Consider the following 16,054-nt stretch of genomic DNA (forward strand, 5'->3'; position numbering starts at 1 on the left):
ACTCACATGTGGCTGCTGAGCACCTGAAATGTGACTGGTGTGACTGCAGAACTGAATTTTTAATTTCATTGAATTTTAACGATTTTAAATTTCAATAGACACATGTGGCTAGTGGCTACTGTATGGGACACTCAGAGCAATAGCCATTTTGAGTGTATACTTCCATGCCTGTCCCTGTGCATCACTTGGTCTCTCTTTGCCTCCTGCCCATTTCTTCTCTTTCTTTGTCTCCTGCCCCATCTCTTCTCCTCTCACCTTCTCTGTTTCTTTGGCATTCCGCCTGCCTTACACACACTCTCCCTGCCTGCCCTTGGCTGCAGCCTACATGCCACTCTCCTTACCTGCCCCATTCTTTCTCTTGACTGCTCTGTGTATGTGTTATCTGTACACATAATCCATTCTGTTCAGTAGCCACGTTTTTCTACTTAATTATATATATATATCATAGACATTTTCCCTTTTCAGTTCATATAGCTCTATGTGGTTTTTATTTTCAGTTATAGCATAATTTCAGTGAAATGAATGTACCAATATTTATTTAACCTACTGATGGGCAATAGATTATTTTCAGTTTTTCTCTATAAATATTTTAAAAATAACTACACTTTTCCCCGTTTTTTTTTTTTCCCCCCCTGTGTGTTCTTTGAGTACTTTGCTGGTGTGCATGGGCTTGAGTTGTTCAAAACTGAGAAATCTGCCTTTTGTTTTGTATTTTGGTACTTACTGGAATCCCCTTAGCAGTTCAGATAAAGACCTCTCTAGAATCACTTACCTGCAGCCTCAAGGACCATTTAAGGTTGACAGTCTTTAACCATGCAGCGTGCTAAGGAGAAAGAGACTGTATGTCGTGCTAACAGGGGAGTCTGCTCACTGCTGTCTACCTCAGATAAGTCGGCGAGGGCAGCTGCCTCTACCTTACCTGGGGGCAGGTGTATGTAACAGCTGTACCTGGCACACCCTCTGCCTGGCCCTTCCAGAAAGGCCATCTTTGCTTCATGGTCAGAATTCCATTGGGGATAAATACTTGGGGTTCCAGGTCTCTCTTGGATTCGAAAGGAAATCTTAATTCCTACCCAAGGTTTAATGGAAATCCTGGCCTGGCGAAGAAAGAATGGTTATGTCAGCCAACAGGGGCAGCTTGGAGGGGGAACCTCAGAGGAGTAGAGGGCAGCAGTAGGGGTGGGTGAGGGTAAGCAGAATCCGTCTCTGGCTAACACCTCAGTTCTCTCCAGATGGCAGGTTTTTTGTTGTTGTTGTTTTGTTTGTTTACCATATCTCCCAGAATTTTCTGAAAATACTCTGTTGCCGCTCATCTGGTAAAAACTCTTAAGTCTTTTTCTTCTTAAAACAATTTGATTAATGAAATTCCGTTTAACAGTTGCTTTTCTTGTTTGGCAAATGGGTTTTCATGCACTAAATCTGTTTTAGAAGGTTTGTAATGTGCTGAGGTCATTTCCAAGTGATGTTCCAAGTGATGATTAAAGATTTTTAATCTTTATCTGAAAAATATTTTTCTTAAGGACAGTGATATATTTATAGGAAATAATTAAAATAATGCTGCTTGAAAAACAAAGGGCTTGCGGAACACAGAAACCCAAGCTCCTTCCCCTGCATTGGTTTAGTCATTTCCAGTACAGAAATTGTAACCCTAAACAATTACTTTCAAGGACTAAATTCTAAATCCTGAACTTTTCTGGCTACTTTAGGAAACAGTTAAAGAGATAACAGTGTTATAAGGAATAAAAGTACATAGACAGCTTTTATTTTACTGATGGTACTTAAAAAAAAAAAAACTCTGGGAAATTCTCGTAATCACCAAGATTAGTTTGGGTACCTAGTTTTGTTTTGTTTTTTCTTTCAGAAAAAAATTGGTGTATATATATATATATATATAGCCATGTTATATTGCCAAGTATCTAGAAATCCAAAGCCTGGTAAATCTCAAATGTTAGAGAAAACAATACAAAGTATGAATATTGATTTCAACCTCTGTTACTTTCAGAGCTAGCTGTATTATGCCTGTATTAGGGAAATCTAAAAACCCTATTATCATTTATTCATCAGAATGTTTGTGTGTGTATGTGTGTCAGAACAGTTGGTAGGAATAAACTTTTTTTATTTGGAAGTTTGAAGTATAATTAAAAAGTCAAGAGAAGCTAGAAATGAGATTTAGCATGAAGTTTTTACGAAATTCAGATAATAATTGCAATACTTCTTACGTTATTTCACATAGTAGGGAACCAGGAATGTGGTAGACAAAATAATAGTACCAATTGCTAATATTTATTGACTACTTACTATGTGCTCAAAGCTCTGCTCTGCACCTCAACTCCATTCAATTCTCCCTTTAATCCTGTGAAATAAGTACCGTTGCTACCCCCATTTTAAACTAAAGATCCTGTGGCTTTGGAAGTTTAAGTGGTTTGCCCACCAGCTAGAAAATTTCAGAGCTGGAATTTGAACCCAGGCAGCCCAGCAAACAGAAGAAAGCTTTCACCACCACAGGTCTTGTATGACAAGGTCTCTCATGAAATATGGGCTGAATGCTGTGACGGTTAGATGAATGCATCAGCCAGGAAGCAACCATAACTAAAAACGAAGGCGGTGAGCAATTATTGAATGCCTGCTCAGTGCCAAGCATGATTCCAAGCACTTGACATATATTGCCCCATTTAATTTGCACCCCGCAAGGGAGATATCATTTACACCCATTTTACAAAGAAGTTTAGGGAAGTTAAATAACTCGCCCACAGTTGAGCTTCATGCAACTCATGAAGTTGGGATAGTGTGTGGTAATTGATTAATATTAATTTAAGAAAGATTTTTATTAGTTTATTGCAAGGACTTCCCTAGTTCTCTTCAATATTTTAATCACTGACTAAGAAGAATATACAAAAGGCGAACAAATTTCAGATGACACAGCGTTGAGAGTATGTATATATTGGGGGATGGAACAATATTCAAAAAATTCTTTCTGTTTTGATTTGTTTCCTTTTTACATTCACATGTTCAAAGATAATAATAAAACAATACTAAAAATCACTCTCACCTCTGGCAGCAGCTACCGCATTGCACACCCCATTCACACTCACTCACATAGTTGAAAACGGCTCTACTGCTTTCTTGTGTCTTCATTCAGAGTTTCTTTTTAGCAAGAATGAATATGTTTATATTCTTCTTTTTCTCTTTTTCTAATTCACTGTTTCACTTACCAATAAATCAGATATCTTTCCATATCAGTATTACCCGGAGAGCTTCTCATTCTTTCTTACAACTGTGTCGTATTATATTGTATGGATGTACAATAATTTATTTAACCCGTTTCCTATTGATCATGACTGGAGTTGTTTCTGATTGGTTGCTATTAAAAATCATGCTGCAATGAATAATCTTATACAACATCACTAAATTTATTTTTAATATACACATATGTCAGTGTTTCTGATGTACAGTTCTGATTTTTGACAAATATATAGGGTCGTGTAACCACACCCACAGTCAAGATACAGAACAGTTCCATCCTCCTGAAGCTCCCTTGGCTTCCTCTTTGGTATCAGCCCCACTCCTGGCAGCCAGGGATCCGTTCTCTGTACCGGTAGCTTTGGCTTTCTTGCAGCGTCCCTGTACTGAAGCCCTCTGAGGGTGGCTTCTTTGACTTAGCATAACGCATCTGAGATTCTGCCTTAATTGTTGCAGTTGTCAGTGGCTCATCCCTGTTAACTGCTCAGTGGTGTTCTGTGATACACATGCACCACAGTGTTTTATTCCATTCAAACTGAAGGATGTTTGGGTTGTTTCCAGTTTTTGGCAATTATAAATAAAGCTCCTATAAGCATTCACACACAGATTACAATACTTTTTGAAAGCAGCCTTATTGAGGTATCATTTACATACCATAAGATTCACTCATTTAAAAGTGTAAACTTCAATGGTTTTTGGTAAATTTACAGAGTTGGGCAACCATCACTACAATCTGATTTTACATTTCATCACACCAAAAAGAAATCTTTGACCATTTACAGTTAATCCCTGTTCCCATCTCCAACCCTGGAAAACCACTAATCTATTTTCTGCCTCTACAGATTTGTTTTTTCTGGAAATTTCATATAAATGGAATCATACAACATGTGTTCTTTGACATCTGGCTTCTTTCACTTAGCATAATGTTTTTTGGTTTTGTTTGTGTTATATCAGTATTTCTTCCCTTTTTTTTGGTGGCCGAATAATATTCCATTGGGATATACCACATTTTGTTAATCCATTCACTAATTAATGGACATTTAAGTTGTTTATAGTTTTGAGCTATTATGAATAATGCTGCTATAAACGTTTGTTTACAAATCTTTGTGTGGATTTTATGTTTTCGTTTCTCTTGGGTAGATAACGAGGAGTGGAATTGCTGGATCATGGTAAAATTATATTTAACACTTTAAGGAAATACCAAATGAAATGGTTTTCCAAAGTAGCTGTATCATTTTACATTCTCACCAGCACTGTGTGAAGGTTCCTGTTTCTCCATCCACATCCTTGCCATCATTTTTTATTGTCTGTCTTTTTTACTGTAGCCATTCTAGTGTCAAGTGGTATCTCATTGTGGTTTTAATTGCATTTTCCCTAGTGACTGATGATACTGAGCATCTTTTCATGTGTTTATCAGGCATTTGTATATCTTTTGTGAAATGCTTATTCAAATATTTTGCCCATTTTTAAATTGGAATTTTTTTGTCTTTTATTTTGAATGTTAAATCCTTTATATTCTGGATGCAATCAGTTCCTTACCAGGTAGATGTGATTTGCAAAATGCCACAGAATATTTTTTTTTAAATGAAGGTTCAGTAGTTTTTTTATTGAATAAATGTTTCTCCGTTTGGTATATGCCTTTCGTCAATTTCTGGAGTTTTTAAAAGGTTGTTTTTGGCAATTTTGTCTTGTTTTATCATTGCCATTAGAGACAGGATTTGCTGAGCTCTTTTCTCTGCCATTCTAGAAGTCCCACCTACAGATTCATTTTGAACATGTAAATTCCCAGACGATAAATTGCTAGGTCAAAGAGTTAGTGCATTTGTAATTTTAATAGATGTTGACAAATTTTTATCCATAAAGGTTGTACCATTTTATATTCCTCTAATTTACGAGGTAAGGCCCAGTCTTGCCTATCTGTGTTATTAAACTTTCAGAATTTTGCCAATCTAAATGAAATCGGTTTCTCGTGGTAGTTTTAACATTTCTTTCTTCGTGAGGAGGGTTGGGCATCTTGTCATATTTTAAAAGAACATTCCTTTTCTCTGAGCTTTATTCATATCCTTTGCTCATTTAAAAATCTCGATTATCGATCTTTTCCTTTTCTGTTTGTAGGAGCTTATTTCTGTGTATTGTAAGTTGCAAATACAGACTTCCTGGTAAGTCACTTTTCATCTTGTTTATGGTTTTCTTGGCATGTAGAAGTTTATATGAATATACATATAAATACATATGCATATATAATTATATAATTTATCCATCTTTTTTTATGGCTTCAGGAGTTGGAGTGATGGAAAGGTTTTCCCCACTCCAAGGCTATGGAGGACTTCCCGTATTTTCTTCTATAACCTTTTTCGTCTCATATTTTAACCTTTAAACCTCTGATTCATGAGCCATTTATCCTGCTGAACTATGTTAGGTTTGGTTCTAACTTTTTTTCCCCCCAAATGGCTACTCAGTTATCCCAGTACCTTTCTTCAAAAAGTCCATGTTTTTAACTCTAATTTGCAATTCCAACTTTATTATATACTAAATTTCTATGCATATATGTATCTAATTTTTAGACATTCTCTTCTGTATCATTTGTTTTCCTGTCTCTCACTTCGTATACTAATATCATACTGTTTTAATCATTGAGGGTTTGTAATATATTTTAATATATGCTAGGTCTAGTAGCACTCTCTCCTCTTTTTCATTGGTTTTCCAGACAACTTCTGCTTGTTTTGTTTTGTTTTCTTCTTTTCCATAAGGGCTTTAGAATTAACTTGTCTAGGTTCCCCACCCCACTTCCAAAGGAAAAATAATCTTTTTTGTATTTTTATTTCAATCATTTAAATTTTATAAGTTGAATTAGGCAGAATAGACATCTTTATGATGCTGAGTCTTCCTATCCAATAATATAATACACTCTAGTTCTTCAAGTCTTCTCTGGAGTTCTTCAGTCATGTTTTAACATTTTCCTTATAAAGATTTTGTACATTCCCAGTTACATTTATTTCTAGATATTTTATCTTTTTGTTGCTATTGTTAATGGGGTTTTTTCTTCCACTACATCTTCTGTAAACGGTTATTTGTGTAAAAGATCATAAGTGAGTGAAGCAATGGGCTGTATATAATAAGAGCTACTTTAATAGAGGTAAATGTGAGGCCCTGATCTTGGATCAAAACAAACAAAAAATCAGTTCAACAGGAAGAGGACGAGGAACATTGTGAGTGGAGAAACCATTATAACAGTAGCTACTTGTGTGCTTACGTTTAACCTTCGTCATAATCCCATGAGTTGGGTACTGTGACCCCAATTTATAAATGAAGAATTAAGCTTTATTGAGGTTATACACTTTACTGAAGGTCATATAGCTTCTTAGTGATAGTGCTGAATTTTGTCACCATATTTGTCTAACTTCAAAACCTTAACTCTGAACTGATATCCTGTACTATACCATTCCCTGTGGAAAAGGATTTTATTCAAAGTTTATACATATGAACTCACACCAAATTAATAAAAGCCTCACCAGTGAGTGACATAGTCTTCCTGCATTTCTCAACAGTTCATGTATACCGTCATTGGAGGACTGGATATAGTTCTGGGTCTCATAATTAAGAAAATGTAGATAAACTGTCTTTTAACTAATTCAGACTAATATGACCAGAATTGTGAAAAGTGAAACCATGATTTAAAATAAAATTGTCAAATGATTTAATAAGCTCACAGAAGACTGAGAATCAACTATGATTTTTTTTAGTATTTCCAGTATTGAAAAATTAATCGGACTTAGTCTTCATGATGCCAGGTGCAGACTCTGGGATTAAGGAGTACATGTCGCCTAGAGTAAATATTCCAGTTACTATTGTTGTGTAGCACATCACCCCAAAACTTAGTGGCTGAAACCCACAACAGTTACTTATCTTCTATGACCTCTGTGGATCAGCGATTTGAGGAGGGTTCAGCTGGGCAGTTCTGGCTTGGTCTCTGTTTTGGTTGCAGTCAGACAGTGGCTGAAACTGCAACAGCAAGGGAAGGTGGCTGAAGTAGCTGGTGATTGGCTGGGCATCTTTGTCTGTCTCTTCACTTCAACTTAGTCATGGGCTAGTTTTGGTTTCCTCACCGTATAGCAGCCTCAGGGCAGTCAGATGGCTTACGTGGCATCTCAGCAGCTCTAAAAATGAATATTCCAAGAGACCTAGGCAGACCTATTATGACCTAATCTTGTAAGTCATGTAACATCCCTTACCCTGTAGCACAGAGTAGCACAAATTCAAGCAGAGGCAGCTTAGTCCCCACCTTTTGATGAGAAGAATGCCGAAGTCACATTGTAAGAAGAATATGTAGGGTTGAAGATAGTGTCGTGTCTTCTTTTTGAAACTACAACCTACTGCAGCGATGGTTTCCTTTCAGTGTGGGGAAGGGCATTGTGGTAGAATTCTCTGAGATGAAAAGGACTGCCTCTGGAGGAATGAGACATTTTCATCATTGGGTATGTTCAGAAGGTGGTGAGGTGTGCACAGGGTATGGTGGTTCTGATATCTGAAGCGATTTTCGTCCTCTTATACTCCAGTGTTGTAGAAATGCTTCTGGGAACGTTTAAGCTTAACTAGTTTGAACATAATAATAAGTGCTTTTTGAAATTTATGAATACCACACATTGTAAGGATAATGTGGATACTGTGTACTTTGTGAAAAGTTTGGAACTTTAAGAATATCTTTTCCAAAAAACTGAAATAAGTAACCTAACTTGCCACCTTAACAAAACTAGAAAAGAAGAACAAACTAAACCCAAGGCAAGCAGAAGGAAGGAAATAAAGAATATTAGAGCAGAACTAAAAATTAAAGAAAATAGAGAAAAATCAATGAAACCAAAAGTAGGTTTTTGAATAGATCAAAAAAAGGGGACAAAGCTTTAGTTAGACTAAGAAAAAAAGAGAAAAGATCCAAATTATCAAAATCAGGAATGAAAGTGGGGACATTACTACTAATGTTACAGAAATAAAAAGAATTATAAGGGGATACTATGAACAGCTGCATGTCAACAAATTAGACAACCCAGATGAAATGGACCAATTTCTAGAAAGATGCAAGCTACCAAAACTGACTCAAGAAGAAACAGAAAATCTGAAATAGACCTATAGCAAAGAAATTGAATGAGTAATCATACAACTTCCCAAAGAGAAAAGCCCAGAACCAGATGGCTCCACCAATTTAAAGAAGAATTAACTCCAATTCTTTGTAAACTCCTCCAAAAAATAGAAGACAAGGAAACATTTAACTCATTCTTTGAGGCCAGTATTACATTGATACCAAAACCAGTTAAAGACAGCACATGAAAAGAAAATTAGACTATATCCCTTGTAAATATAATGTAAAAATCTTCAACAAAACACTAGCAACCCAAATCCAGCAGCTTATAAAAAGGGTTATATACCATGGCCAAGTGGGATTTATCACAAGAATGCAAAATTGATTTAACATCTAAAAATCAAATAATGTAATACACTATATAGCAGAATAAAGAGGGGGGAAACCCACAATTATCTCAATGAATACAGAAAAAGCATTTGACAAAATCCAACACCCTTTTATGATAAAAACACCCAAAACATTAGGAATAAAAGAGAACTTTCCCAGCCTGATAAAGGGCATCTGTGAAACACCTACAGCTAGCATCATACTAATGGTGAAAGACTGAAAGCTTTCCCACTTGGATTAGAAACAAGAAAGGATATCCACTCTTGCCACTTCTATTCAACATTGTACAGAGTGTCTAGCCAGGGAAATAATGCAAGAAGAGAAATAAAAGTCATCCAGATTAGAAAGGAAGTAAAACTATTTAAATGAAATGTCTAGAATAGGCAAATATATAGAGACAAGAAAGTAGGTTAGTGGTACCAAGGGCTGGGAGGGGGTAGTAACTTCCTGGCTGGAAAGTGACTACTAATGGGGGTGGGATTTCTTTTAGATATGATGAAATGTTCTGGAATTAGGTAGTGATGGTTACATACCTTGTGACTGTACTAAAAATCACTGAATTGTACACATTAAAATGGTGAATTTTATGGTATGTGAATTATATCTCAATTAACAACAACAACCACCAAAAACACTTATCCACAACTGTTGTTTCACAGCTGATTGAAATTGCTGTTTTATGATGTATACCAAAGTGTGTTTAATGGAGAGAAGAATTCACAAGTATTTTGAAAGGACTGTGATACACTGAGAATAGATTATTTCGTATTTAACTAACGGCATTAGAAACTTATGTATAATTGTACTGTCTGCTAGAGTACTGTTATAAAACTCTGAATATTAACATTTATTTGGTATGTACTCTGAACTGTTGTCTCAGAGTACAATATTAACATATTTTGCATGAAGTTAGACAGTAATGAAATAATATCTATGAAGTAATTTATATTAACAGACTCCAGAAAACTTAAAAAGATCATTTCCAATTTGAAGTGCCCTTGGCATCAACATCAATTTTAAAATGTTTCGGAGTGGAACCTGTCTTATCCATCCTAAACTTGTTCGGCTTGCGGGATTACCAGCCTTCTCCAACCCCTTTGTCCCAGGACACACTGAATGGGCGTGATGAGGAGGTGACACTGAAGTCTGGTGATGCATTTCTGCTCTCACTAATGAAGTTATGTGCTAACCAGAAGTCAGCTGTGTTTATTCCTAAATATGTTTATGCCAGTAGTAGTAGTAATCATAATTATGCAGGTTAACTAAATATTATGTAAACTGATGAACTATGAATGCAAAAATGTTACGTGTCTGGGACCACAAAGCCATGTTACTTAATACTATTGAATCGGGTGTGGGCGAGAAACTAAATAAATTGGGTTCAGAATTGTAAAAATATAGACACATGCTGTGCTCAAAATCCTTTAAATTTTTGTTCTACTTTAAAGAAATGGAAACTAGGAGTCATAGATAGTGGTGGTTTATGCCAGAGAGCTGACACATCTGCAAAGAGATGGCCTTGACCCTGTGTTGGAATACTGGCAAACACATGGACATTTCTGCATTCTAACTTAAAAGAAAATGTCTTAAGATTTATGTGTATCAGTTGTAATGACTCCTCTATTAACTGAGTTTTTCAGTTTACCAACTTACTGTCTGGCGTGGTTGCCTCAGACAAGAGGGTTTCTCTTCTGATTAATTAGGAACCAAAGAACTAGATTATAAGTTAAGGGGACTCGTACCCAGGAGGACTCATGGCCCCAGCTCTGCTACTTAACTAGTCAAGATAGCTTGGACAAGTAAATTAAACTTCATCTTTCTTCATGTATTTTAGAATACTTTGTTTAATATCTTTGTTTAAATTTAAATTCAGATTTACTGATTTCTAATATCAAGAAGTGTAAAGAGCTAGAAAACAGCAAGAAGAGACTGCCCTCCTTTTAGTGGCCCTTTCTCTTCCCCTTTCTTTCTCTGTTTTTCTCTTTCCTTCGTCCCTTCTTCCTTTTCCCTTCCACCTCCTCTCCCTGCCTTAGAGAACTCAGAAGTAGGAGTGCAGTATATTTTTTATCTGTTAAGTAAAACATTTGTTTAATCTGTTTATAAATATTTACTTCTTAGCATTTAGATCAAAGGCTAATTTATGGTTCAACGAAACTAGAGTTTGTTTTTAACCCAGTATTTGATAAATATGAAAATCATCTCAGCTTAAAATTAATCCTCCAGTCAATTCTTATTCTCTGAGAATCACTCATTTTGAATAAACTTGGAAAATGCAATTGTTCAAGCTAAAAAGACTTGGGTTTTGGGTGATTTACTTGGGGAACAAATAAAATTTTCTGGTTCTTTGTGTCTTTTTAGATAGTAATTTAAAAGCCACATGTGTTTTAAACTTTTGCTAATTCAAATTTTTATTTATAGATGGATTACAATGAGTATTTCAGAAACATTCTTTACGTAAATGTTACAGTACCTCAGAATGTCTCACTGTGGAGAGTGTTAGGTATGCATTTTGCTCCATGTTACGTTCGTTTGAAACATGTCTGCAGTAAACAAGTTAAAAAAAAATAAATCATCACATTGGCATGTAGAGCTATAACAGCCACTTCAGGCACAGAAGAGCAGTTATATAACTTCTATGTAGTGTATTGTCAGTGTTCTGTATATTTATAGTACATTTCGGCTATGTATTTAATGGCTACACATAAAAATCCAACCGCTACAAATAAAAACCCTGCTTAGAAGTTGTTTATTTGAAAGAATTATAACCTGATGTCAAAAACGTGTCCTGTTTATGTGCAGTACATCTACAATTTTAGATTTCATCTTCTACCAGTCTGGAGTGTAATTCCAGCTGCACCTTGAGTGTTTGCTCGAGGGGCACAGGAAGAGCAGAGCGTTTTCTTCACGTGCCCCGAAGCGAAGCCGGGGTGGGGTGGTGCTGCTGCTCCTGTTCAGCCCTGGTCGCCATAACTGCCTGATCGACAGGGTCTGCACGGAGGCGTGAATGAGCCCACCCTGGGCCTTCAGTGCGTGTGTGAAGGATCGTGCCCACAGAGCCTTCCACAGCCGCCTCTCCCCTCCGCACCACTGCCTCCTACCCCAGTAACATCTGTCTCTCCCAGTTATTTGCTCCAACTCATTTGAGCTTTGGCACATAAATATATTGTTTTAGGAGGACTACGGGCTCTGAAGTCAGAATCCCGGCTTTTGCGCTAATCTCTCACTTTTGTTTAATCTTTCCAAGCCTTGGTTTTCTCATCTGTAAAATGAGAGTAATACCTGCCCACAGGGGGGTCATTAGGGCAAAGTTAAGGAAAGCATAGAGTAAACTTAGTGCCAAACTGAGTACATAGAAATGTAGTAAATATTCTTCCCTTTTCTTCTTTTCATTTGTCATTTCCATTGTTTTGAATTAGGAAACCAGATCCCTGAGAGGTTAAGTGATTTGCTTCAAACCAAATAGCTGTCCCGTCAGCCACAGCCTTTCTCAGAGCTCCCTCTGAGGGGCCTGTAGTCTCTCACAGTGAACACGCACCTTCCCCACTACATCCCTGCCTGCCAGCTTTTCCAGCTGCCTAGGTCAGCCACCTTCAATTCTTTATTCTCCTTTACCTTTCAAATGAGCCAGTCATTCAGCCTTGAAATGTTGTCTCTGAAATATTTTTTGAATTTATTCCCCTTTCTGCATTTCCACTATCTTAACTTAGTCTGTCAGCTTTTCAGCATGAGATTTTTAAAAATGGGGTTGGCCAAAAAGCTCATTCGGTTTCTTTTTCCGTTAAGATGGCTCTAGTAGCGCTTAGTTGTCTTTAACTTCATTTGAAACAATTTTGTTAGATTGTATGTGACAGCTGTCATATCAGCGTGCATTTAAAAAAAACTTATCAAAATTGGTGAGTTTTTGTGTAGCCATTTTAATATGGAAGATGGAAGAAAAACAACGGTTTCGGCATATTATGCTTTATTATTTCAAGAAGGGTAAAAACGCAGCTGAAACGCAAAAAAAGATTTGTGCAGTGTATGGGGAAGGTACTGTGACTGATCGAATGTGTCAAAAGTGGTTTGAGAAGTTTTGTGCTGGAGATTTCTCGCTGGACAATGCTCCATGGTCGAGTAGACCAGTTGAAGTTGATAGCGATCAAATTGAGTCATTAATTGAGAACAATCAATGTTATACCACGTGGGAGATAGACGACATACTCAAAATACCCAAATCAAGCATTGAAAATCACTTGCACCAGCTTGGTTACGTGAATCGCTTTGATGTTTGGGTTCCACATAAGTTAAGCGAAAAAAACCTTTACTGTATTTTGGCATGCAATTCTCTGCGGAAACGTAATGAAAACGTTCCGTTTTTAAAACAACTTGTGACGGGCGATGAAAAGTGGATACTGTACAACAATTTGGAACGGAAGAGATCGTGGGGCAAGCGAAATGAACCACCACCAACCACACCAAAGGCTGGTCTTCATCCAAAGAAGGTGATGTTGTGTATAGTGGGGTTGGAAGGGAGCCCCCTATTATGAACTCCTTCCGGAAAACCAAACGATTAATTCCAACAAGTACTGCTCCCACTTAGACCAACTGAAAGCAGCACTCGACAAAAAGCGTCTGGAATTAGTCAACAGAAAACGCATAATCTTCCATCAGGATAATGCGAGACCGCATGTTTCTTTGATGACCAGGCAAAAACTGTTACAGCTTGGCTGGGAAGTTCTGATTCATCCGCCGTATTCACCAGACACTGCACCTTCGGACTTCCATTTATTTCAGCCTTTACATAATTCTCTTAATGGAAAAAATTGCAATTCCCTGGAGGACTGTAAAAGGCACCTGGAACAGTTCTTTGCTCAAAAAGATAAAAAGTTTTGGGAAGATGGAATTACGAAGTTGCCTGAAAAATGGCCGAAGGTAGTGGAACAAAACAGTGAATACGTTGTTCAATAAAGTTCTTGGTGAAAGTGAAAAATGTGTCTTTTATTTTTACTTAAAAACCAAAGGAACTTTTTAGCCAACCCAATAACATCTTGGACTAATCAGTAACCATATTTTATTTATTAACTTTTTTATTGAGATATAGTTGATTTACAATATTAGTTTCAGGTGTACAACATAGTGATTCAAAATATTTATAGATTGTACTCCATTTATAGTTATTATAAAATATTGGCTATATTCCCTATGCTGTACAATATATCCTTCTAATTTATTTTATACAGAGTAGTTTGTACCTTTTAATCCCCTACCCCTATCTTTGTCCCTCCCCCTCTTCCTTCTCCCTGCTTGTAACCTGTATCTGTGAGTCTATTTCAGTTTTGTTGTATTCACTTGTTTGTTTTATTTTTTAGATTCCACATATAAGTGGTAACATACAGTATTTGTCTTTCTCTGTCTGACTTATTTCACTAAGCATAATACCCTCCAGGTCCATCCATGTTATTGCAAATGGCATTATTTCATTCTTTTTTGTGGCTGAGTAGTATTCCATTGTGTATATATACTGCATCTTTATCCATTTGTCTGTTGATGGACCCTTAGGTTGCTTCTGTACCGTGGCTATTGTAAATAGTGCCGCTGTGAACATTGGGGTGCATGTATCTTTTCAAATAAGTGTTTTTGTTTTCTTCAGATATATACCCAGGAGTGGGATTGCTGGATCATATGGTAGCTCTGTTTTTAGTTTTTTGAGGAACCTCCATACTGTTTTCCATAGTGGCTGCACCAATTTACATTCCCACCAACAGTGTAGGAGGGTTCCCTTTTCTCCACATCCTTGCCAACATTGGTTATTCAGCATGAGATTTTTATCAGTAACATACCTCTGCCAGAATGATCTTTCTAAAATACAAATCTGATCATATCACTGTTTCTTAACACTTCTTCACAATTGTGCTTTAACTCACTGCACCAGCCTTGTCTTCTGCTTCTCCATGTTATGCTCTTTCTACACTGGCCCCATCAGACTTTTTGCTATTGGATGATAGCTGTTCATGCCACTGTACTTTTACTAATGAGAAAAACTTCTGTGTCTGCAAAGTCCTTTTCATCCTGGGAGACTTTCCTAACTTACCCAAATACAGTTAGACATTTAATTCTTTTGGTTTCCACAGCACTTTGTACCTACTTATATTCTGTTGTTTTCACACATGCTATAATAATTTGGTTCTGACCTCTCTTCTCACTCATTGGGCAAATGATTTATCCTCTCTATAAAATAAGGGGGTTCCACTAGGTCAGTGATTCTCAGCACTGGCTACACATTAGAATCACTCTTTTCAAGTAACTGTATCAAAATCTATGGAGAGACTCTCCTTTACCCCTACCCATTAGGAATTTTTTTTTTTTAAAGTTCTTCAAATGATTATCATATTGTGAGGAGGGGTGAGAAGCACCTACTAGGCATAGATTCTAAGATACCTTTCAGATAAAATGTTCTGTTATTCTATGAACTTCCATAGTCTTTGAAAATATAAGTGCATTCAAGTAATCAAAACAGAAATTAAATTAGAAAAAATAGGGGAACAAAAATACTTTTCATAATAATAATAGTTAATGAAAACAGTATGTAGTAAAATAATATTTGTGTAGAAACATGTGCTTTTAGAACTCTGATTTTCTGGTTCCATCCTAATTGTTAAGAGTGAATATGGACAAATTGGATGAAGTGTTCCTTTTTGTGATTGTTTTTTTTTTTTCCCCAGTTATAAAACTGGGAGGAGAATGTTACTTATACAAAAATGTAAACAGACTTGATCCTGAATTCCTGATACCATTAAGAAATTTTATTTAGAGCACAATACAGAAACAGCTGTATAATATTTAGAAAATATCTTTGCATATACAGTTGACAGGAGTTTTGTTCTTATATTCATAAATAAATTTTGAGCTCTAACATTATATGTTTAACAAATTGCCACCAGGAGCTTTGAAGGGAGAATTGATAGAATAAAATAATCAGTTAAGGTTGATATCACTAATTTACCCAACCCAATGACAAAAAATTCTGTTTCTCAAAAGTGCATTTGATGTGAAATTTTCAATTTGTTTGATCATGGGACTTAATAGTAAATACTCTTCTAATGCAGAAATTACTTTTTGTGTGTGGTCAGCTTTGTCTTTGAACTTCTTGATCCAAGTTTTATCTTGTTTGAATGTAAATAAATTTTTGCGGGCTGTTAGCCAGGTGTTTCCCTAATATTTGTAATTCAGGGGAGCTTTAAGGGCAGGGACAACAGTTTTGCTGTTGCTAAAACATTTCTTGTTGAGTGTATTTGGATATTCTACCTGTCTGCATTTGGCTGATTATATATTAAACTTATTAAGTTTGATATTGATATTCTTTGAACTCCT

At 36.3% G+C, this 16,054-nt stretch overlaps 1 protein-coding gene across 8 annotated transcripts in view; it reads left to right on the forward strand.

Annotated features, from left to right (window-relative positions):
- MRTFB (myocardin related transcription factor B) overlaps nt 1-16,054 on the forward strand; it is a 196,267-nt gene that overhangs the window by 46,003 nt on the left and 134,210 nt on the right. Inside the window, exon 1 of one of the 8 annotated variants that reach the window (XM_036825894.1) lies at nt 14,344-14,368. The exons of the other annotated variants lie outside the window; for them this stretch is intronic. Coding sequence (XP_036681789.1) covers nt 14,366-14,368 — 3 coding nt within the window. The 5' untranslated portion in view covers nt 14,344-14,365. Of the gene's footprint in view, nt 1-14,343; nt 14,369-16,054 lie in introns of those variants that run through there. 8 annotated transcript variants of the gene reach the window in all.

This window comes from Balaenoptera musculus, chromosome 15, assembly GCF_009873245.2.
Source record: "Balaenoptera musculus isolate JJ_BM4_2016_0621 chromosome 15, mBalMus1.pri.v3, whole genome shotgun sequence".
Lineage (NCBI taxonomy): Eukaryota > Metazoa > Chordata > Mammalia > Artiodactyla > Balaenopteridae > Balaenoptera > Balaenoptera musculus.